Source organism: Balaenoptera musculus, chromosome 1 (genome assembly GCF_009873245.2).
Source record: "Balaenoptera musculus isolate JJ_BM4_2016_0621 chromosome 1, mBalMus1.pri.v3, whole genome shotgun sequence".
Taxonomy (NCBI): Eukaryota; Metazoa; Chordata; class Mammalia; order Artiodactyla; family Balaenopteridae; genus Balaenoptera; species Balaenoptera musculus.
The window spans coordinates 118,251,377-118,275,640 of NC_045785.1; the positions used below are offsets into that span (position 1 = coordinate 118,251,377).

General features: G+C 36.5%; 1 protein-coding gene across 2 annotated transcripts in view; it reads left to right on the forward strand.

Moving 5' to 3' along the window:
- The window catches only part of ATF6 (activating transcription factor 6), a 224,106-nt gene that overhangs the window by 7,483 nt on the left and 192,359 nt on the right, over nucleotides 1–24,264 (forward strand). For both annotated transcript variants that reach the window (XM_036844324.1, XM_036844316.1), the window contains exons 2-7: nucleotides 3,587–3,651; nucleotides 6,392–6,479; nucleotides 8,326–8,432; nucleotides 15,040–15,169; nucleotides 15,762–15,965; nucleotides 21,472–21,692. In XM_036844324.1, coding sequence (XP_036700219.1) covers nucleotides 3,587–3,651; nucleotides 6,392–6,479; nucleotides 8,326–8,432; nucleotides 15,040–15,169; nucleotides 15,762–15,965; nucleotides 21,472–21,692 — 815 coding nt within the window. The remainder of the gene's footprint in view (nucleotides 1–3,586; nucleotides 3,652–6,391; nucleotides 6,480–8,325; nucleotides 8,433–15,039; nucleotides 15,170–15,761; nucleotides 15,966–21,471; nucleotides 21,693–24,264) is intronic.

Here is a 24,264-nt window from a genome sequence, read left to right on the forward strand (position 1 = left end):
CAGGTGGATTCTTAACCACTGCACCACCAGGGAAGCTCCTCATGTATATTTTTTATTCAAAATTTAAGTTTTGGAATAGTTTCAAACCTACAGAAAAGTTATAAGAACTGTGCAAAGAACTGTTGCATGCCCGTCACACAGATTCCCTGATTGTTAAATTTTGCTGTATTTGCCCCATTTCTCCTTCTTTAGAGAGAGAAAAAGAGAGTGAAATGTGTTGTTAACTCATTACCCTTAAATACTGCAGTGTGTATCCCCTCCTCCCCCAAACAAGGATACTCTCCTATATCACTGTCATACACTCCTTCCAGTCAGGAAATGAACACTGATACAGCGTTACTATCCAATTCACAGATGCCATTCATATTTTGCTGTATGTCTTAATAATGGCTCTTTTTCCTTTCTAGTTTGGGACCCGACCTGCAAACACACATTACTTTTACTTTTCATGTCTCCTTAGAGTTTTTCAACCTGGAATGGTTCCTTAGTCTTTTCCTGTTTCTTGTATCCTTGACAGTCTTAAAGAGTATAGCTCTTTCATTCTGTAAGATGACTCTAAACCTAGGTCTATATACTGTTTCCTCATGACCAGAATCAGGCCATGAGTCCGTGGCAGGAATGCTAGAGAAATGATAGAGGCACACTATGTTGACCTGTTCCAAGGTGATGTTCACCTTGATCACATTGTCAAGTTAATATCTGCTGGATTTCTCCACTGTAAAGTCACTATTTCCCCCTTTTACATTTGATTTGTATTAGGCTGGCCAAAAAGTTCCTTCGGGTTTTCTGTAACATCTTACGGAAAAACCTGAACAAACTTTTTGGCTAACCCAGTATTTTGGGGGAGATAATCTGAATGCCATCAATGTCCTATTCCTTACTAAACCTTCACTCACCAGCCCTGGCCTCCATTGATAACTCCAGCTTATATCAACTACCACTCTAATGCCAAATGGTGATTCTCTCTTAACATTCTGTCTACATTTATTAATTGACATTATACTGTAAGAAAAAGCTTTCTCTGTTTCTTTGTTTATTTCATTATGAGCTCACTAATTCCTATTTGATTCAATGGGTTGTAATCTGACTTTATTTTGATGCTCAGATTTTCCGAGAATTGACCAGTAAGAGTCCATTCATATCAGCTCCTTTGTTCTTTTGACATGTTTCCATCATTCTCTGAGGATTTCCTTATTTTCTGGCACAACAAGATTTTCCCAGGCCTATTTTGCACTTTCTCTGCCTAAGCCCTGGAATCAGCTCTTTTTCTAAGGAGCCCTTTAGTGGACTTCCATTTAGTAGAGGATGGTATTCAGTATCCAAGGTCTGGAAACATAGGATTTTTCAGTGCTGGTGGGACGTCTTCGTTTCTAGGACCTGTTAGCAGACAGAACTAGGACATACATGTATGTATATGTGTATACACATATACAAACATCTATAATTCTTTCTGTGTATGAATATTTTTAAAAAATGTGTTCATATTAATACTTCTAATTCCAGTGCAACATCTTAGGGTTCTTTTATTCTCTTCCCTTTTCACGTTTCTAAATCCTTTCTCAGACAGTGAGAAACCTAGCTCTAATATATCTTATCATTTGCTCCATCAATTAACATATTTGTTCGGTATTACCACTCTCCTAACCACTCAGGCTGCTTCTTACATCTGCCACTCTGTTCCTCCTCCCACTGCCCCATTTTTTTGGCATCTGAGGCATGCTGCCACCTCCACAAGGCACCTCCCCTCCTGTATCATCCTATTTCCTTGGGTACCAGGCACATTGCCACAGAGGATGACACACAAAACCCCACCACCCTCCTTGCTCTGCTGACATCTCTGTGTTGGGAAGAGTAGGGAAGGAAAGGAAAGATGGAAAGGGAAGGAAGAATGGAAGGGAAAGGTAAGATGCCAGATTACCAATACATACTTTGAAGACAGAGCTGACAGGATTTACTGGTAGATTGAATACAGAGAGTGAGGAAGAGAAGTAAGCAATGACTCCTAAGGTTTTTGACCTGAGCTCCTGGGATAATTGAATTGTCATTAACTGAGATGAGGACGAACCAGTAGGAGGTTTGGTGAGGGATGATTTGAAGCTCAGTTTTGGATGTGTTAAGTTTGAGATGCCTTTTGGATATCCAAGAGGAGAGGTAGAGTACTCACTGTGTACATGCGTCTTGAGGTATGGACTGGAGATGTATATTTAGGAACCCTTGGCATATAGATGCTATTTAAAGCCATGAGCTCAGCTGAGATCACAAAGGGAGTAGAATAGATAGAAAAGTTTGCACTAAGCCCAGGGACAATTTCATGTTAAGAAGATGAAGAAGAACCAGTAAGGTAGGGCCATCCATTGAGGTGAGAGGAAAACCAGGTGAGTATGGTAGTTTGGAAGCCAAGTGAAGAAAATGCTTCAATTAATATGAAAAGATCAACTGTTTCAAATGCTGTTGAGAGTAAGATGAGGACCATGAATTTACCCTTGCATTTAGCAGAGGAGAAGTCATTGGTGACATAATAACTGATGTGTATGCGTGTGTATGTGTTGGTTGGGGGGGAGCTTGATTGGAATAGGTTCAAGAAGGAAAGGGAGGAGAGAAATGAGAGGCAGCAGATAAAGAACTCTTTCAAGGAGTTTTAGCCTGTGTATGAGGTACATAGCCACAGTCATCTACTTATATGGATTTTTTGTTTTGTTTTGTTTTGCTCTGCAGCTGAGTTTAAGGTAGTCCTTTTCTCGGAGTTATATGAGTAACCTTTCATTATCACTACATACAAAAAAATGTGCTATGTACTATTTTGTTTTAGGCTGGTGAAATGTTTCTACCATTGGCCAAGTCAATGAGAGACTGGTAGTGTAGTTCTTATATATGTGAAGTAAGGAAATCACCAGAGCAAATTTCAGTGGCATGATAGTAGGGAGTACAAAGGCAGACTTAGATTGGGAAACTCTTCAAAGTGCTTGAAGTTCTGAAAATGTTAAAGAAAATAGACACTTTACAGATTATACAGTAATCAGTCTTCTTTGGCCTTATCAGCACCTTGACCTGTGTTCATATATTTCTCGGTTTATAAGGAAATCTTATTAGGAAATTGGAACATAGTTAGATTTGTTGAAATAAATGAAATGGTTTAGATGAGTGAGTTCTTTATTGTTTGTACCTCTAACTTAAGGCAAGGATGGCAAATACCTGGTACATGTGTTGCCATATTCCTCTCCTGTCATCACTGCTGATCAACCATGTCACTTTTTCTTGTGCTGAACCCAGATGAAGCCTCAGAATTTGTGTTAGTAATGTTCCAGAAAGTCACTATCAGTTAGTCCAAGATGACATGACAGGACATAAAACCTGTTTTTTAATCCCTGGTATAATGATTTAGTTCACAAGATAAAAATTATGTGGAAAACAATACATATGTTAGAAACCAGCTTTGAATTGGTTGTCATTCACACTCCTGGAGTTTATCAGTAATAGTAATGGCTAATGAGAAACCCTAATAGAGCTGGCATAAGGATACAGCACTTATTCTTTTGTCAAAACATTGAATTAACAGTAAATATGTATTCTTTTCTTTTGTCCAAAGATTCTACCCTCTTTGCTGAACTTGGCTATGATGACCTGCAATTGGATGCGGCAAATGAAACTTATGTAAGTATTTATTAGAGGAGAAATGCTGAATAATGTGATATTTAATCTTTAACTATTGCAGGAAGATTTCAGGATAACACGTTTAGGCTAGTTATTTAAGTTTAAATAACTTTTAAGATTAAGTATGAAAGTTAGTAGCCATTTTGTTGTCAGTGAATGTAGGATTGTAGAAATTGCATTGGTCTTGGTGTGAGAAGACTTGTATTCTAAGTCTACCTTTGGCCCCAGGGGTGGGTAACCTTGGAAGAGTTACATAACTGCCTACCTCTTGGTTTTTACAGATATTTTGCTGCATAAGGGAAACAGTGTGATGTTAAGGAGTATGTGTGTCATGGATCTAGTTAAGAGAACTTATCAACTTCCTTTTTTAAAGTTATGTATCCTTAGTGTTGAAAGCTCTGAAACTTAGAAATGTCCTTAATTTTTGCCTTTGAGTGGTTAGAAGTATGCATAAAAGCTATTATTATAGCACTTTAAGTTCTCAAAAATATTTTAGATTTTTTTTTTTTCTTTTCTGGATTAGTATATGTGAAGCTGTTTGGCCTGAACTCTTACTTTGTCTTATTCTTTAATGGATGAGGTGCTGTTTGTCTTGGGAAGTAGTTCAAGTGAACAGAGTGATTTTATATGCATATCAATCAGGTTGAATATTTATCACTTATTTTTTAAGCCCTTATTAAAAATAAAGCTTGCTCAGTGAGTTTAAGACATTTCTCAAAGAATAATTTAGCAGTTGTTTTACCATGAATCAATAGAAGGGAGTGAAACACATGATATTTTTTAAAATCAATGCATGAGATTTTAATGGTTTCATTTACTCTGTGAGATGCTTTACAATGTTGTCTATTGATTAAATTGGCTTTTAATATTGGCTGGTTGCTTAAGCAACTGGTATTTTTTCATAACCTCCAGAGCCTAACATCGTCAAGAAACAATATAGTAAATTTGAAAGATTCAGGGAAATATGAGCCTGATTTTATAACTAACATTCTGTTACCTCAAACAAGTCACTCAATCTTTCAGTTCCTTAGTTTTTCTGGTATAAAATAAGAGATTGGATTAAATGGTTTCAGAGGGCCCATTCTAGCTTTAAAACTGTCATTCTTCTTTCACATGGCTGTACAAGTTTCCCTTGAGAAGTCATTGAAGAACTAGAGTATATAAGTACCAGTATGTTTTGCTTTACATAAAATGGGTCTGTGAAATTTCCAACCAGATAAAATTCTTATGCTGTAAAATGTATTTGACGTTTTTGGCTGAAGATTGAGTATGAAGCATCCTCGAAGTAGGTCATGCCACTATTGAACATGTTAAAAAGTATTGCTAGCACTCAGGCAAATATCCTTGCTCAATTTACTTAGACTAAGAAAGTTTAAAGATTGTTCGTTGCTGAAAGTATGAGGCTGCTTAATTATTTGATGTCTAGATTCAAATATGAGAACAAAGCAAAGGAGATTGATTTAAAAGGTGGTTCTTTCATAATTTAAGTAGTTTTTTCTTTTTTTTTATGTGAACTTTCACACATTCTCTTTATATAATTTGCAATAATATTTACTCAGTCTAGGGCAGTATGATAAGAAAAGTTTCCCTTCTCTCCTTCTGTTATATTCTCAATAAAAATAAACCACAGAATAGACATTTGAAATGATAATATTCTAGAAATTATTTCCAAATTGTTGTTATTGATAACTAGATTAATCTTTACTTTTTTCCTGAGGCTTGCTTTCTTGCTGTTTTATTATCTGTCACGTTAAGTTAATATTGACTACCTTTTAACTTTGTTGTACTGTTTATATCTTAAGTTTACTTCTGTTCTTATCTCTGTAACCTTAAACATTTAAAATAGTTGTGTTACTGTCTTAATCTTAAACTCATATGAGGGCTCTGAAATCATGTGGCAGTTCTTTATTAATATATATGGTATAAGATGGTCATCCAGATGACCCAGAATATGATTATATTTAAATTAAAAAATTGTCATCTGAATGAAAAGAAACTAAGAGCCCCTCTAAGAAGTTTACTGACCCCTATTTGAGAAACTTAGTTTTATCTTCTAGGATTAAAAAAAAAATTAGAAATTTTATTTTAGAAATTTGAAAAGTACAGAACAGTAAAAAATATAAAATTACCCATCCTCCTATGGATCTCTTCCTTCTCCCATAAGCATTTTAATATTTGGTATATCTGAAGTTTCAGTTAAAGTCTCTTTATGATTCCTGCATGTCTTTTGGATACATCTATATTCTTTCCCTTGTATATAGAGATGGTATTGTAAATAGGCATTTGCTGTGACTTCTTTTCCTTAATGGCAATGGGAAAACTTATTTTGCTGAATCTCCTTTATGACAAAACACATATTTTGTGACTGTCGTATTTTGTGACTGTTGCAATGGGAAAACTTATTTTGCTGAATCTCCTTTATGACAAAACACATATTTTGTGACTGTTGTAAAGGTCTGTTTCCACTGAAAAGAATGAGACCAACTGAATCTTTCAGATAGATGTTGACTTCAATACCTCCTTCCTAGTTGTTACTACTGTGCTTAAAATAACTAAATTGGTTTATCTCTAAGCTATCCAAGATGTATTTTCAAGATGAACTGATTAACTTAGCAAGTTATTTTTACTAAGTTGGGTAATCACAATTATATTATTTATGGCAAATTGCATCTGTTAGTTTGATTTCTGGATGTATATATTTTAATCTTGTAATATTCTTTTGCTGATTTGAAACCTACAGGAAAATAATTTTGATAATCTTGATTTTGATTTTGATCTGATGCCTTGGGAGACAGGCATTTGGGACATCAACAATCAATTCTGTACAGGTAATGATGTATTTCATTGATAAAAAATTTAAATGGGTCCATATTATTTTGTAGCTTGGTAATAGTCAAAATTAGGTGGGGTTACTGGGCTACTTCTGTAGGCCAAAACTTTCCAGGGACTACATTCTACTTTGGTGTAGCAAGGCATACATAAATTTCTTGCCAAAATAGATATAAAGAATTTCATAGTTATGTGTTAGTCACATAATGAAAAAAAAATTTATTATTCAGAAATATTGATTTCAAATTATATGTAATAATCTCTAAGAGATTAACCTATCTGAGAATTAGACAGAATTTAGGGACTCAAAGGGAAGAAGCTTGGGATTATTAGAACCTAGGAACTTAGTGTAGGGATCCCGTGTATACACATCTGAGGAGGAGGCCCTACCCGGCTAATGCTAGTATCTTTAAGGGGCCTAATGAGGTGGGTTTTAGGTGTGCTGAAAAAAGCTGGAACCTGGAGCAAACTGTCCCTTCTGGGATGAAGCTGATGGGAGGATGAAGAAGTCCCTTCTTCCCTTCTACCCTTTAGCATCCTTCTGGTATCCCCTATTGACAGGACCTAAAAGGAAGCCAGCTGAGACATGTATTAATAATTTGTATCACAGACTATAGAAGGTAGACTTAGAGCTGAGAGACAATGTGTAAATAACCAGCACATTTCCCCATCTAAATTGCAGTCCTCCCCACTGCTGCATTTCCTTTTCCCTTTCATTTTATGTATTTGTATATCTTGCTCAATTCCTGTCTTCCCTCACAGAATAAGAGCTACACAAGGCCAGTGTTCTGGTTCCTACCATTGTGTAACAAACTACTCTAAAACTTAGTGGCTTAAAACAACAACCATTTTATTAGGCTTCCAGAATCTGTGGGTTAGGCATTTGGACAGGATGCACCAGGAATTGCTTGTCTCTGCTCCATGGTGTCCAGACCTCATCTGGGAAGATTTGAAGGCTGGGGTAGCTTGACACTGGGGGCTAGAATTACCTTAAGGTTTCTTCACTCACATGTCTGATGCCTGGTCTGGAATGACTTGAAGACTAGGACTGCCAACTTGAGTGCTTACATGTCACCTTTCTATATGGCCCAGCCTTGGGATTCACATAGCATTACTTCCATACTCTGTCGATTGAAGAAGTCATAAGCCCACCTAGATTCAAACAGAGGAGAAAATAGTGGCTACTTCTTGATGGGGAAGTGGCAAGATCACATTATAGATCATGAGATATGGTAGATATTTTGCACCTAACTTTGGAGAACACAATCTGCCACAGAGATTCTTCTCTTCCCCATTCCTACCCTGTTATAAATTTGACACCTAGGAATACCTAGGCTATAGTTGCTCAGCACATTTTTAAAAATACATAGTTCAAAAGATAGGAACATATTTGTGTTTTAATTGTATTGTCAAAAATGCTTTCCACAATAATTCTTTCCTGTTTCTTATGTTTTAAAATTATTTTGGAGGGAGTCTATAATTTTGCATATTGCATAATATTCAAAAGATACAAAAAGTCTGTAGAGTAGAAAAGTGTCTCTTTTGGCTCTTGTCCCTCAGCCACCAAGTTCTGCTTCCCAGAGACAACCACTGTTATCGATTTCTTATGTTCATCCTTCAAGAGAGTTAATGCAGATAATAGTATACACATGTGTAATTTATTACACAAATGGAAGCATACTAGATTTACTATTTTCTGCTCTTGAATTTTCACTTGATGATATATTTTGGTGACCTTAGCTTCTATATCATTGAATTTTAAAAGCAGATTTTACCTTCTTTCTTATTCATTTCATTCTGAGTTTATATTGTTCAGTGGGAATATTTTTGCCCCTTGTTTTTCAGTTAAAGATATTAAGGCAGAACCTCAGCCACTTTCTCCAGCCTCCTCAAGTTGTTCAATCTCATCTCCTCAGTCAGTGGACTCTTTTTCTTCAACTCAGCATGTTCCTGTAAGTAACCAGTCTTTTACAGTGATTTTGGTTACAATGGAATCTGGAAAATATGTATGTGTGGGAGGCAGTTAACATTTATTAAGTGCTAATATAAGTCCTATTATCTCATTTAATCCTGAGGAAGCTGAATCTTGAGGAAGGGCCTTGAGGGAGCTAGAAAGCTGTTAGACTCTTTGGTTTTGCCCTCCTTCCCTTATGTTCTTGTCTTCATAATTTCATTGTTTCATTGCACCTTACCAGTACCCAATATTTTTTTTGTTTATTGACTTACTGTCTTTTCTCCCTGCTACCTTCTTTACTCCCCATTAGAATATACATTCTTTGAGGACATGGAAGACTGTAAGATGGTCTGTTTCTGTAACTCCTTAGCCATGTAACCTAGAATGGTCTCCTTAGTTCAGGAAAGCCTAGTACTACCTTTTGAATGAGCTAATAAGGTTTTTTACAAAAGCACCTTAAAAATGCTTCTGCTCTTCATCTAGACGAAAGCTCTGAGGCCAGGAAAAGAAAGTACCAAAGGGCTTAGGTATTTTTTGGAATGGGGAAAGGAAAAAATATAAGAAGAAAAATTCTAATTACTGTTTCAGTGAATTATATCTGCTGTAAATTGAGGTATCTTCATTCTGGCGTAATTTCCATGTAGTCAGTTACTAAATCCTGATGATTCTATCCACTTAGTATCTCTAAGATTCATCTTCTCCACACACGCCAGGCCATCATCACCTCATCTGGATTAAGGCAATAGAATTTTGACTGGTCTCTCTGCCTCCTAACTCCCTAAACCTTTCTTAGCAGAGGAATCTTCAAAGAGAAATTTTTCAAAATCACAAATTTGATTGTGCCGGTTTTTTGCTTAAAACCTTCCCAACCCTTGCAAGGACAAAATTCCAATTGCCAGTGTACTAGGCCCTCCATGTTCTGGCTCCTGTTTACCTTTCCAGTCTTGTTTCTCACTACCCTTCCTGTTCCTACATTCACACTCCCCTTAGGTTTAACCCTGAGAGCTCCTGTGTGCTCCAGTCATTCAACAACTGTGCCAGGAACTGTGCCAAACACCGTCCGTGGACAAGAGCAGCGAGATCTCTGCTCTGCTCTTACCGTCTTAGGTTTTTGTACATGCTCTTCCTTCTGCCTGAAATAGCCTCATTTTTTTTCTTCCTTGGAAAAATCCTATTCATCCTTAAGTCCCAGTTCAAACATTACTTTCTCTATGAAGCTTTTCTCTGATTGCCGCTCTTGGCAGTTCTCTGTGGTCCCACAGTTTCTCCAGTGATTTAATTTTAAAAACTTAATTTACTTTTGAAGTCAAAAGTATTAATATATAACAAGGTATATTCACAGAAGCCTGATTTCTATCCTATTCTTTCCTTTCCATCCTTTCTTATACAAAAGGTAGCATACTACATACCCTGCTCTGCACCTTGCTTATTTAACTTAGTGGTATATCCCAGAGGTAACTCCAATTTCAGGATATAGAATCTTTCTCATTCCCTTTTATGGCTGCATAAGTGTTCCATTGTGTGGCTATATTATACTTTATTCAGTGATTTCCTTATTGATGAACATTTGTGTTGTTTTCGGTCTTTTCTGGACTCAAACAATGCTGTAATAAATAACTATGCACATAAGTCACTTCGTATTTTTGCCAGGATATCTTCCAACCGGCAGCTATCCTAAAGAGAGATTGCTGAGATCGGGGTGAATACTTTTTTAATGTTACTGTTTATTGCCAGATTTCCCTCCACAGGTTGTACGGTTGTGTATTCTGACCAGCAGTATGTAAGAGGGCCAATTTTCCCTTCATCACTACACAGCATGTTTTGTTTTCTATTTCTTTTATTATAAGTGTGGTTAAACATCTTTTTGTATATTTCATATGTCTAAGGCCTATTTGCATTTCTTTTTATGAACAGTCAGTTCAAATTTTTGTCCACTTTTCTGTTGGATTTTATTGGTCTTTTTCTCTTCAATTTTTAAAGTGCTTTATTACATATTAGGATTATTAGTGTTTAGTTTGTGAAATAAGTTACAAGTGTTTTTTTCTCCAATTTGTCATTTGTCTTTAAGCTTTATTTCTGGTGTTTATTTTCTCCATAGCTGAATTATCAATCTTTTATTGCTTTTTGTTGTTGTTACTCAAAGGAGGGTTTTCACCACTCATAGGTTATAATATTTTTATTCTTGTTTTCTTGCTTATATTAATTTTTTGTTTTGAAAAAGCTTAAACTTATAGAAATATGACAAGTACATTACAAAGAACTTTTTTCTTCTTCAACCATTTGAAAGTTGCCAACTTGATGCCTTGTCACCCCCAAATACTTCAGTGTCTACTTCCTACAAGCAAGGATATGTCTTCTAGTCACAATAAAACCATTAAAATCAGGAAATGAATGTTTATACCATACTATCATCTAATCTTCAGTTCCCATTTAGATAGCGCCAGTTGTCCCAAAGATGTCCTTTACTGGGCAGAAGGATCTAGTTTAGAATCACGCATCGCATTTGACTGTCTTGTCTCTTTAATCTCCTTCAGTTGAAACAGTTCCTTCTTCCTTGACTTTCATGACCTTGTCACTTTTGGAGATTAAAGACTAATTATTTTGTAGAATGTCCCTCAGTTGGGTTTGTCTGATGTTTCTTCAGGATGAGATTCAGGTTTTGTGTTTGTGGCAGGAATATCACAGAAGTGATGCTGTGTCTGTCTCATTTACTTTTGATGTGATGGCACACAGTTTTCATTTGTCCTGTTACTACTGATGAGGTTCACTTTGTTCATTTGATTAAGGTGGTGTCTGCCAGGCTATTCCACTGTGAAGTTGCTCTTTCTTCCTTTGCCCAAAATAAGTATTTTATGAGGAGGTACTTTAAAGCTATGTAAAAATAACCTGTTTCTCATCAGACTTTAAATTTATTCATTTATTTGTTTATATCAGTATGGACTCATGGTTTCCTAGTTTATTCAACAGATTATAACCTATTACTATAATTATTTATTCTGATTCTTATGTTATCCTGGATTTGGCCAGTGCAGGTCCCTTCACACTGACTCCTGTGTTGCTGGGCGTTGACACCTGCATCAAGCTGACCCAATATGAGCAGGGTAATCTGCTCTGACTCCCTGTGCTGGGCTGCCTGCCCCTACCTCCTCTCCTTAGACTCTGATACTCCACCAGCCTGCCTCTTTGCATGGATGCTGGTCTTGCACTGCTCCATCTAGTGGCCTTAGGATCAAATTATTCAGGAAGTAGTAGTTTCCAAGTGACTGTTAATACATATTTTTCATAAGGTTTTATTTTTAATATTTAGATCTCCGATCCATTTGGAGTTATCTTGGTTTATGATGTGAAATACGAATCCAAGTTTTTTGTTTTCCCAAATGACTATCAGAAGGATTGTTCCAGTACCATTTATTAAATCAATTCTTTTTTTAAAAAATGAATTTATTTTATTTATTTATTTATTTTTGTGTGCGTTGAGTCTTCGTTGCTGCTCACAGGCTTTCTCTAGTTGTGGAGAGTGGGGGCTACTCTTTGTTGCAGTGGGCAGGCTTCTCATTGCGGTGGCTTCTCTTGTTGTGGAGCACGGGCTCTACGCGCACGGTCTTCAGTAGTTGTGGCATGCAGGCTCAGTAGCTGTGGCTTATGGACTCTAGAGCGCAGGCTCAGTAGTTGTGGCACATGGGCTTAGTTGCTCCGCAGCATATGGGATCTTCCGGGACCAGGGCTTGAACCCGTGTCCCTTGCATTGGCAGGTGGATTCTTAACCACTGTGCCACCAGGGAAGTCCTTAGCACCATTTATTAAAAAGCTCATCTTTTTCTCACTGATTTCAGTTTTGTGTACGTATTTTAAATTTATGTAAATGCTATTATATCAGATCTCTTTATTTCTTACTTTTCAAAATTAGCACATTGTTTTTTTAAGATCAAGTCATATTGCTCTGTCTACATCAAAATCTGTTGCATGTAACTGCACAACACTTCACCTACACCACAGTGAACATTGTCAAAAATGTCCCCTTGTGGGCCTGTGAGTTGACCTTAGTATGAAGTGTTAGGTACAAATCTAGTTTTAATTTTCACTGTATAAGTGAACCAGTTTTCCCAGTTGTATCACCCTTATAATCATTCTGTTAAAGAATATTATATGTCTCTCTGTTTACTCAGATTTTCTTTTATGCTTCTCAGTTAAGTTTCTTCATATAGGTCTTGCACATTCTTTAGAAAATGAATTCCAAGGTATTTATAATTGCTATTACTATTATGAGTGAACTATTTTAAATTATATTTTCTAAGTGATTATTAATACAATATTTTCATAGTGAAAATTTTGTTAGTTGGTTCTTAAATGTGTTCCAAGTAGACAGCATATCACCTTGCAAACAAAGGCACGTCTGTTTCTTCTATTTTAATATTTATTCCTTTTATTTCATTTTCTAGTATAATTATGTTTGCTAGAATTACAGAAAAAGCAATTATTTCTTTCTTGTCCTGACTTTAATGGCAAAGCATTTAGTATTTTACCATTAAGTATGACTTTGGCTATGCAATTATGCATAGCTTTTTTTTTTAATGTTAAGAAAGTGTCCCTCCAGTCCTTATTTTTTAGGACTTTTATGAGGAATCTTTGCTGAATTTTATCAAATACCTTGTAGGCAACTAAGGCCATGAAGATAATCATTTCCTCCTGTGTTATCTCATAGTCTTTGTTTTTTTCCAAATATATTATTGTTATAATATACTCTGTAAGGTTCATACAGCCCTGCTTATGGCTACATGCTGAATAGGTGTTGAGGATGAATAAATGAAACAATTCTCATTCTCACCAGCATTACTGAGAATGACCATTTCTCCCATATACTCTTTCAGGTCATTTTAACTTTTTCTTATCTGATGATTTAAAAAAAAAAGATTTTCTTTTAAATTTGCCTTTGGATACCATTTACATTTCCTTTTCAATGAAATGGTGGTTTCTTTACTTCGTCCATTTTTGGCAAATATTTTCTCCCAATATGTATCTTTTAACTTTATGTTCTATTTTTTCTTATAAAATATTTTAATTATTATTTGTTCAAATCTATTTCTTCTTCCTTTATGGCTTCTGGATTTTTTTTTTAAATTATTTATTTATTTATTTTTGGCTGTGTTGGGTCTTCGTGCGAGGGCTTGTCTCGTTGTGGTGAGCGGGGGCCACTCTTCATCGCGGTGCGCGGGCCTCTCTCCAGCACGGTCTCTCGTTGCGGAGCACAGGCTCCAGACGCGCAGGCTCAGCAGTTGTGGCTCACGGGCCTAGTTGCTCCGCAGCACATGGGATCTTCCCAGACCAGGGCTCGAACCCGCGTCCCCTGCGTCGGCAGGCAGACTCTCAACCACTGTGCCACCAGGGAAGCCCGCTTCTGGATTTTTTGATGTAAGGGAGCCTACATCATGCTGAGAGTAAACAAGTATTCTCTTAATTCTTCTTTCAGTAATCTTATAGATTCTTTTGAAGATGGTATGATGTATGTATTTATGTACTTGTGCCCATTCCATTGTTATACATAACATCTTTTTCTCTTGGAATTGGAATGCTACTTTTATCCTATATTAAGCTTCTTTATTCTAACAAAATGAGAAGATCCACTGAATAGTAAAAGACTTTTAGAAGATATTAATATTTATATATCTGTATTTTTAAAAAAATATTTATTATTATTATTTTAAAATATTATTTTTGTATATTGCATTGGGTCTTAGTTGTGGCACACGGGGTCTTCATTGAGGCATGCAGGATCTTTCATTGTGGTGCGAGGGCTCTTCGTTGCCGCGCCCGGGCTTCTTTCTAGTTGTGGCGCACAGGGTCCAGGGTGTGTGGGCTCTGTAGTTGTGGCTCCCAGGTTCCAGAGCGTGTGGGCTCTGTAGTTTGCGGCACACAAGCTCACTAGTTGAGGCGTGTGAGCTCAGTAGTTGTGGCGCGTGGGCTTAGTTGCCCCGCAGCGTGTGGGATCTTAGTTCCTCGTCCAGGGATCGAACCCATGTCCCCTGCTTTGTAAGGCGGATTCTTTACCACTGGACCACCAGGGAAGTCCCTCTGTATTATTAGTTTACCCATTAAATAAAATAAAATAGCCCTGCTCCTTTCAGTGTTTTTCTTTCAAAACATTCGGGACAAAGGCAGTGTTAAGAAATAGAAAAGGATACAAATAGTGAGAATTATTTGCTTTTGAGATTCCTGTAAGACAGAATAAGAGATGGCGGGGAAAAGATATTAGCATTTTAACTGTAACTCTGTAGTGATACTAAATGTTTGTATGACTAGGAAAGTTTGTGGGAGAAAATGTAGAAGCAGATCAGATCAGTGATTCATATCTTTCATATAAGAGGATGAAATAGACATACTTCATTTTTAGTTATTTTTCCTTTAGTATAGATGGATAATGTTGATTTATCCATCATCTCTTAGTACTTCATATATAGACGTAGTTCTAATATATCACACCTTTGCCTTGAAGTTGTCTTGAAGTGTTTCTCTGTTTATATATGGATGTTGCCTCTCTTTGTAAGCAATTCTCTGCTCAAGGATAGTATTCTTCTGAATGAATTTGTTTGTGTTTTATTTTGCTACAGGAGGAGTTGGATTTGTCTTCTACTTCCCAGATGTCTCCCTTTTCCTTATATGGCGAAAGCTTTAATAGTCCCTGCTCAGCAGAGCCACTGAAGGAAGACAAGCCCATCATAAGTCCTAAGAGCAAAACTGGTATTAATCCATCTCCTAACTTCTGTTATCTCTGTTTTAGACTGAGCTTAGGCTCCATTTCTTAAAAGAAAATGTTGGATTCAGTGTATGTTTTTTAAGCTGGCTTGCTGTTTTTAAATTAGTGGACCTGTTTTGTTTGTTGTGGATGATTAATGTGGAGACGAAAGGGAAGAAATAATCTTCTTTGGTTGTTTTTGTCTTTATAGGTGAATGATACTTTAAATAGATTTAGGGCCCCACCATCTTCAGGAGAAATTTCAAAGTTTCAGTTAAAGATATTGAATGTGAGGGCCATTTGGCTGTGACATTTGTTAACCTTATTCACCTCAATGCTTTATTCAGGGATTTTAGCTATTCTTCTTTACTGGTTCATGTGTCCCTTTGGCAAAGCTGCAGCTTGGTCAAAAAGGAAGACCTCAGACTGAGGACTTTTCTTCAGTCCATTAAGATATAGAGTGGCTATGCTTAAACTTCAGTAAGGGTAGTCAGAGGTCAAGATAATGTTTAGGGAAAGGTGTATAATAGAATCTGCTTTCTAGGATTTGCTTAATTGCCCTTAAACTGATCTGTGGTTTGTTTGGTTTTTCTCCAGAAAATGGACTGACTCCAAAGAAAAAAATTCAGATGAATTCAAAACCTTCAATTCATCCCAAGCCTTTATTACTTCCAGCAGCACCCAAGACTCAAACAAACCCCAGCGTTCCAGCAAAAACCATCATTATTCAAACACTACCAACACTTATGCCATTGGCGAAGCAGCAACCAATTATCAGTATACATCCTGCACCCACTAAAGGTACCTGAATGGAATCTGAGGCTGTGTATGTTTAATTGGAGGGCACTGAGGCTTGTGTCATATGACTTGTTTTAATTCAGGTTATAATTTCTGAGCACATGCTGTGTGTCAAGAATTGTCCTTGGTTCTGAGGATGTTGTAGAGATGTGGTTCCTATCCTAACAAGGGAGATAGCTATCGAGATTATTTACATCTGATAGTTCTTTTTTCTCACAGTTTTAATTATGAAAACGCCTGTCTCTAAGGCTTGTGGTTTTATATAACCACTTGTAACGAAGAAGAAGATCTGGGAAACTTTCTCGGTGCCATTTTATTCTGAGATTTTTGTGTCCATGAACTTTTTTGTTTTTAAGGAGAAGTCAGTATTTAAAATAATATGGTCCATTTCAGGTCTAATAGATGTGTTTTGGCAATAGAGTCAGACTCTTAATCTCTGAGGAGGCAGCACTGTTTAGTAACATGATCTTGTATGGGGCATTAAGAAGAAACCTGAAACTCTTGTCTTCAAGTAGCTAAGAATGTGTGTTTCTATATTTTGTCCACTAGATGGCCTCCCATAGTTGATTCTACAAGAAGTTTAGGTCTATACTGAAAGAAGTTCAAGTTGAGGATTTGGTACTCTTCAGATATAGGAATCATTTGCGCATAGAGATCTCTTGGGAAGATTATTCATCATTGTACTTACACTGATATGTGTACACATGACTAAAGGGAAACTTGCGCAGCGTTCCTTCCCTGGATTTAGCTTGTTGGCACCAAGTAGGACTGGGGTCAATGGGGAATGGGTTGTAAATAAATACCAGTGTTACATTTATGGCTGTATTTCCAGCTGTGGATTGTTAGCTCATTTCTTTGGAGCATGGTTTTAATGAGGGCAAGGTCATAAATTTGGTTTCCAGGTACTCTGTTATCTTTATTCTATTCCATGGTCATAGACAATATGACATTGATAAAAAGAACTAGGCGAGAGACTGGATGGATCCGTGAAAATCCACCAATCCCTACCAAAAAAACTCCAACCAAACAAACCTGAAATACCTGCCCTCTTAGGACAGGGTGAAAACTACTGCCTTTTTCATGTGAAAAATAGCAGTCCTGTAGAATGGGTATTCTTGTGGCCTGTGAATGGATGTTAAGTGTTCATAAACCCCTTGAAATAAAATGCAAGATTTAGTGTATGTTATTTGTGGATTTTTCTAGGGATAGTCTCCAAAACTTTCATCAGGATCTCAAAAGGGTCTGTGTTTTCCCAAAGGCTGAGAATCTAAACTTGTGAAGAACTTCACTATAGTTCCCATAAGCTGTTAAAACACATGTATAAAAAGTAAAAGTTTGATATTAATATGACAAGTATGTAAAGCAAGGGGTATTCGTAAGAATTTGCTCTTAGCAGACCATTGGCTATGTTTGAATGATAGAAGTTCCCACCTATAGCAAGAAGAGAAACTTCTCTGAGCAGTTTATCAGTTTTAGAAACCTGAATCATACATTATTCAGAACTTCAGTGCTTTCCCATTATCTGAAGACAGTTTTATTTTGGGGGAGCATATGCTAATATAGGGCACTTGTCTGTTTTTATAGTACAATCTGGAGAGGTATATTGTAATAACATATAGATTTAAGTGTATATCTTCCATTTATTTGAAAATGGGGAGGGAAGAAGAAGAGAAATATAGGAAAGGCATTTTACAGTTAATCGATATAAGTATCAGAAGTAAATATTTTGCCATTAAAAAAGAAGTAATTCTTACAGGATTAAGTTCAAATTCTCTGGCCTGGAATGTAAAACCCTTCATGGTTTGACTCCAGTTTAGTTTTCTAACTTTACCTTATAATAACTCTCCTTTCTATAAATCTTTTAGTTCAACTAATCTGGCCATTGTCCCTTAACTTTTCTTTTTTTTCCTCGTTTCTTGACATGCCATTCTATCTGCCTGAAACAGCTTCTGCCTACTTCTACATCTAAGTCCTATACATCCATTAAGACTTGTACAAGTAGTGCAGGTGAGAGATGATGAAAGCCTGGAATATCAATGAAAATGAAGAGCCAGGACAGACAGTAGAGATGTTAAAAAGTGTAGAATCACAGGGCTTGGTAATTAGGTCATGTGAAAGGGGGATGGAGGATAGAGAGGAAGGTATCCTGTCTTGGGCTTTTTGGGTAGATAGTGGTAACAAATCATTGAAATGGAGGATAGAGGTAAAATAACTTGTTCCAGGTCATTCTATTAATGAGCAGTAGAGTCACAACTTGAGCCCAGGTGGTCTGGCTCAGTCTGTGTAATTAATCACTATAGTCTATTGCCTCTAAAAGAATGCAGAGATGTGGTACTTGATCTCAAGAATTCTGTCTAATTGGGGAGTTAACAAATTTATATCAATAGTTAAATAACAGTAACTATGAGAACTAATGAATTGATAATACATGCAGTACCCTTATAGAAGCTATTATTATACATAAAAGGAGGTTAATAGTAATTAATAATAATAAAAATAATTAATACTAGCTAACATTTAAGCTCTTATTACGTGCCAGACACTGTTCTAAGTGCTTAAGTGCATTATCTTATTTAATCCTTACATCAACTCTGTGAGGATGGGTACTATTATTATCATCTCCATTTTATAGATGAGAAAATTAATACACAGAGAAATTTACTGTCACACAGCCATACTGTTTTAGACAAAGCAGGCATTCAATAAATGTTTGATACAAAGTTTGAAATCTTTGAAGGTAACTGAAAAGGAAGAAACTGACTATCACTATCAGTGAGTCATACGTAGTCAAAAGTATCCAGCATTGAAACCAGCCGTGGTCCATTAAGGGGGATTTGTGTGTAATGCCAAAGAGGGTTTTGAGCATGCTGAAATGGATAAACAGCCTTTTGATATGTCCTTTTTAAGTGTTTCCACACTAGGAACAGTAGTAACTATGTTCAGCTGCTAACTATTTAAGACCCGAAACAGTCCTTTGCACTGCATTTTGTGCTCTGGTGGGCATCTAGCATGTCAGGTTTAGCAAGTCACCTTGAACACATTGTCATGGAAATTTAGTTGTTTCTCCACATTTTGTCTTGAACCCAAACATGCCTAGTATATTTATAGGATCTTTGATTTAGGTGCTCAATAATTTGAGGTTAGTTAGGCACTCTGGGATGAAAGGGCTTGATGTGCATTTTGGGAAAAAAAGGAGGCATCAGTGGCCTGGTAGGACTTGTAGCCACATTTGGTACGCAGACCTTGACTTGACATTGCTCCATCTCCCTCACTCCGTGTTGCAGTTCTTTCAGCAACGAGAATGGTGATAACCAGACACTGGATACTACAGACTTGGATTATTTTTCTCAATTAGTTTTAAGAAATATTACAAAGCTATCTGCATATGTTAACTGCTAATATTTTAAATCTGTAACTGGAGCTAGAAGTAGGATCCTTTCTTTGAAATGACTTAATTCTTTATGTTTACCACCTTCTCTGTTCTTTGGAAGAATCCCACAATTCATTGAACATTGTTTAGTTTTTTAGGGTCTTTTTATCATAATTTTTAAACTCAGAAGATATGGAACACGGCTTCTGATAATGCTCTTCTCAAAGTATTGGTTTAAGTCAGTGGTTCTCAACCTGTAGACAGTGGGCCCTGGGATATGTGCGGTTGGAGTAGTAGTAACCTTTGGCTTTTTGCAGGGCATCTGCAAATCCATATTTTCTGTAGACTGAATAAATAATTTGTTTCATATATCTTTGTACTGATGTTTTTAAATTTTGTGGTTATACTTCTGATTACTAAACTCCAAATTCATTTAAAATCATTACTAAATTCTTAACAGCCTTTTCTCATCACGTATTTTCTCAATCCACAAAACTGAAAGGACAGCCATGATCATCTTGGGTGACCATGATATTTTTGCTATTAAAGAAGGGTCCTTATACTCAGGGTGGGAACCCTTGGTTTAAGTTTTACATTCTGATGAGTATGTCTTTTCATAGTACCAGATTGACTGTAATATCTCAATAAGTGTAATTAAAAAACTTAACATTTACTGTTTAAATAAATATGCTATTTATAAATTTACTTATAAATTTTCTTTTTTGGCCGCGCTACACGACTTACGGGATCTTAGTTCCCTGACCAGGGACTGAACCCGGGCCCTCGGCACTGAAAGCGCAGAGTCCTAACTACTGGACTGCCAGGGAATTCCCTGTTAATTATTTTTATTTGAATATTTGGCATAAGCAAATATATATCTGCTTATGAGTCATTTCTGTATTTTATATGTTTTCATCTCATAAAATAAATTATGCCAAGGGAAAATTAGAAGATAAAAATATTTAGTGATCATTTATGCTCAAATAAATTGTATATATTACAAATCTGTGAAATTATTTTTAGGTCTTTCTTACTAATTTACCTGGGATAAAATGCTATTAATTAAATTCTAGTTTTCGTATGCTTTCTGAGGCCTTCTGAAACATAAAGACTTTGATTTTATGCAAGTGATTTTTTTTTAAGCTGAGACAGATGTTCTTAACAAACAGGTGTTCTGAAGCATCATTTTGATTTTTAGTTTTCCTTGATCCTTTGAAATACTGAGCTGAGTTTTACATGGATCATGTTACACTGTCTGAAAGTATAGTATTTTTTTTTCCTTTAAAGAAGAGTATAAATATACTATATGAAATTTTAGTTGCCAGTTACTTTAGTACCTTTATTTTGCTAAATAGGCTCAAGCAGTTGTGGATGTTAGGTGAGGCTTTCAACACCTTATAAAACTGGCCAGATCTGAAAGCAAACACTCAGCAGGCAAGTAAAAATTTTAATAGACCAGTGTTATGAGTTGTATGAGCCTTCTTTAGGTTAATGATACTAATTTTCCTCAGATTAGTGTAATTTTAAAATAAGGTTAAATGTAAAGATTAAGAAAAGATTTGTAGACCGTTTTGGTGGGTAGGGGAGTCAATATTATCTGCAGACTATTTTAAATTACAGGTTTACATTTCCCATGTTAGCTAAGTGGTTTGAACATTTTTGATATTTGTAGCCTCAGGTTCTTCCAAGTATTGAGTTACTGAATCTCTGTCATATATTTTTGGTGTTATATGTATTTCTAAATCCCATTAATTTAAAATATATGATTCTATGTTCAGAATAGAAGGTTTGATATTTGTAATATGATAAATACTTTTAGCACTAATAAATTTCAGAGGTTAATACTTAGAGAAATCTATGTATAACTTAGCAAATTTGATATGTGTTAGCTGAAAAAAAGCGTGGAAATACATCGTTAATGATAACTTCAAAGAGAATGAGTTTAGTCGGTTTCATTAAAAACACAACAAAAGTCAGTATGAATGTGTGCTGCTATTGATTGTGTTTTAATTGGTGGTTTCAAATCCCTCTGTTTGGTCTTACCTATTATATCTGCAGAAGAGACCTAAATGTTGAATAGCTTCTCCTGCCACAGTAGTTATGCACCCTCTGATTCCTTTTCTTTTTTCTCTACTGCAGGTCAGACCGTGGTGCTCTCTCAGCCTACCATGGTACAACTCCAGGCACCTGGAGTTCTGTCCCCTCCTCAACCAGTCCTTGCTGTCACTGGGGCAACCACACAGCTACCTAATCACGTGGTGAACGTGGTACCAGCCCCAGTGGCAAATAGCCCAGTGAATGGAAAACTTTCTGTGACTAAACCTGTCCTACAAAGTACCATGAGAAGTGTGGGTTCAGATGTAAGTTTTGAAGCTTAGTGCTTTTTTAATGCCTGATTTAAAAAATGAAAACAGAAAAAGGAACGAAACACTTTTTTGTTTTTTAAAGTCTGTTATATTGTGTCAAATGTGCTGAAATTGCAGATCCAGTCTTTGGTGGAAAATTAGGGTAAGGCTTATTATGTTAGAATCTAAGTGAAAAGGTTTAAAAAAGTCTGAAGTGGTTTGATGAAAAGAGAAGTATGCATACCTCCCTATTCTTTAATCCCTTCTTTTGAACCTTTTCATCACATTCCTCCAGACTGTCACCCCCAACTCAATCATACACTAGTATTTTACAGGATTCTTTCATGTTTCCTGATTGAAATGTTTTTGGCAACTCCCCAGATAAGAGTCTGTAGACTGCTTTCTAGTCAGGGTTTATATTTATCTTCTCTCTTGACTTATTGAAGGGTTTTCACCACTGCATAATGATGACTAGCTATTCTTAGGAATTCTGTTTCTTTTTTTTTAAAGATTTATTTATTGATTGATTGATTACTATGTTGGGTCTTCGTTTCTGTGCGAGGGCTTTCTCTAGTTGCGGCAAGCGGGGACCACTCTTCATCGCGGTGCGCGGGCCTCTCACTATTGCGGCCTCTCTTGTTGCGGAGCACAGGCTCCAGACGCGCAGGCTCAGTAGCTGTGGCTCACGGGCCTAGCCGCTCCGCGGCATGTGGGATCTTCCCAGACCAGGACTCGAACCCGTGTCCCCTGCATTGGCAGACAGACTCTGAACCACTGCGCCACCAGGGAAGCCCAGGAATTCTGTTTCTTAATGATTATTTAGTTTTTTCCCATCTTTGCAAAACTTCAAAATTTCTGTTGTAGGGACTTCTTGTAATTTATGAATCACAGAAAGTTTCCTAAGATCTGTCACAATCTAGAACCGGTTATAGTACTTGCCAGCTAACTCTTGCTTTCTTTAAAAGTGATACAAAATACCTCATGTTATGTATTAAATAGTAATTGAACATTATGGTCCTAAAGTTCAATGAAAGTTAAATAATCAGTCTAAAAGTGGGTTCTCTAAAATTGTGATTGGGAAAGCAAAGCCTATAAGTTTTCTTTAAAATAAAAGTGGATATTACTGGTTGTTAATATTGCTACTCCACCTTTTCTTTAGGTATTGCAAAGTACTTTTAAAATCCTGTGAGTTATGTAAGGTTGTTTATCATACTACTGACTGATCTGTCTACCAGAATTATTAACTAGCACGTCGGTAGCCCATTTAGTTGTGAAATTGCTTTACTGTTGCATAAACACAACCAAGTAATCTCCATGAGAAATATTGTAAGGACCCATAACAAAAGAATATTATCTACTGGAAGTAGAACATCGAAGTTCTATAGTAATTCCCACAGTTTACATAGGTATTGAAAACAGTGTGTGCCAAAACATGAAGGAGGAACATTAGTGTCATATGAGAACAGACATGGATAGTACAGGATTAAGCTTGACTATTATGTTAGTTTATTTTGAGGACTAAAAAAGGTAAGCACAGTGCTTATGGCATAATAGGCACTAATGCATAGTGTGTGTTTCAGTTGAAGATGAAATGATATGAAGCTGGAATTTGCTTTAAAATACTCTATGGGGAGATGATGAGCACAGGATAGAGGAAACATGATTGGCAAAATGTTGGTAATCATTTAAGTTGGGTATGTAATCTTTCTTTCCTTTTGGTGTTTGGTAAATTTTCTACAATAAGTAGATGAACAACAATAACAAAGATTAAAGATATTTCATGATATTTTCAATTAAAAAGTTGTACAACCAATAAAAAAAGAGTATGTTTTTCACAGGAGACTGAGGAAGTTAAGAATGATGAAAGAGGATTTTTAAAAAAAAATTTATTTTATTTATTTATTTAGTTTTGGCTGAGTTGGGTTTTTGTTGCTGCGTGTGGGCTTTCTCTAGTTGCAGTGAGCGGAGGCTACTCTTCGTTGCGGTTGTGCGGGCTTCTCATTGCGGTGGCTTCTCTTGTTGTGGAGCACAGGCTCTAGGCACGCGGGCTTCAGTAGTTGAGGCATGCGGGCTCTAGAGCGCAGGCTCAGTAGTTGTGGCGCACGGGCTTAACTGCTCTGCGGCATGTGGAGTATTCCTGGACCAGGGCTCGAAGCCATGTCCACGGCATTGGCAGGTGGATTCTTAACCACTGCACCACCAGGGAAGCCCTTTCATTTCTTATTTTGTTTATTTGGGTCCTGTCTCTTTTCTTCTAGGTGAGCCTGGCTAGAGGTTTGTCCATTTTATCTTTTCAAAAAAACAGCTCTTGGTTTTATTGATCTTTTCTGTTGTTTCTTGATCTCTATTTTATTTATTTCCTCTCTGATCTTTATTACTTCCTTCCTTCTGCTGGCTTTGGGTTTTGTTTGTTCTTTTTTTTCAAATCCTTTAGGGGGCAGGTTAGGTTGTTTATTTGAGATTTTTATTGTTTCTTGAGGAAGGCCTGTATCACTATGAACTTCCCTTTTAGAACTGCATTTGCTACATCCCATAGATTTTGGAAAGCTATGTTTTCATTTTCATTTGTCTTGAGGTATTTTCTGAT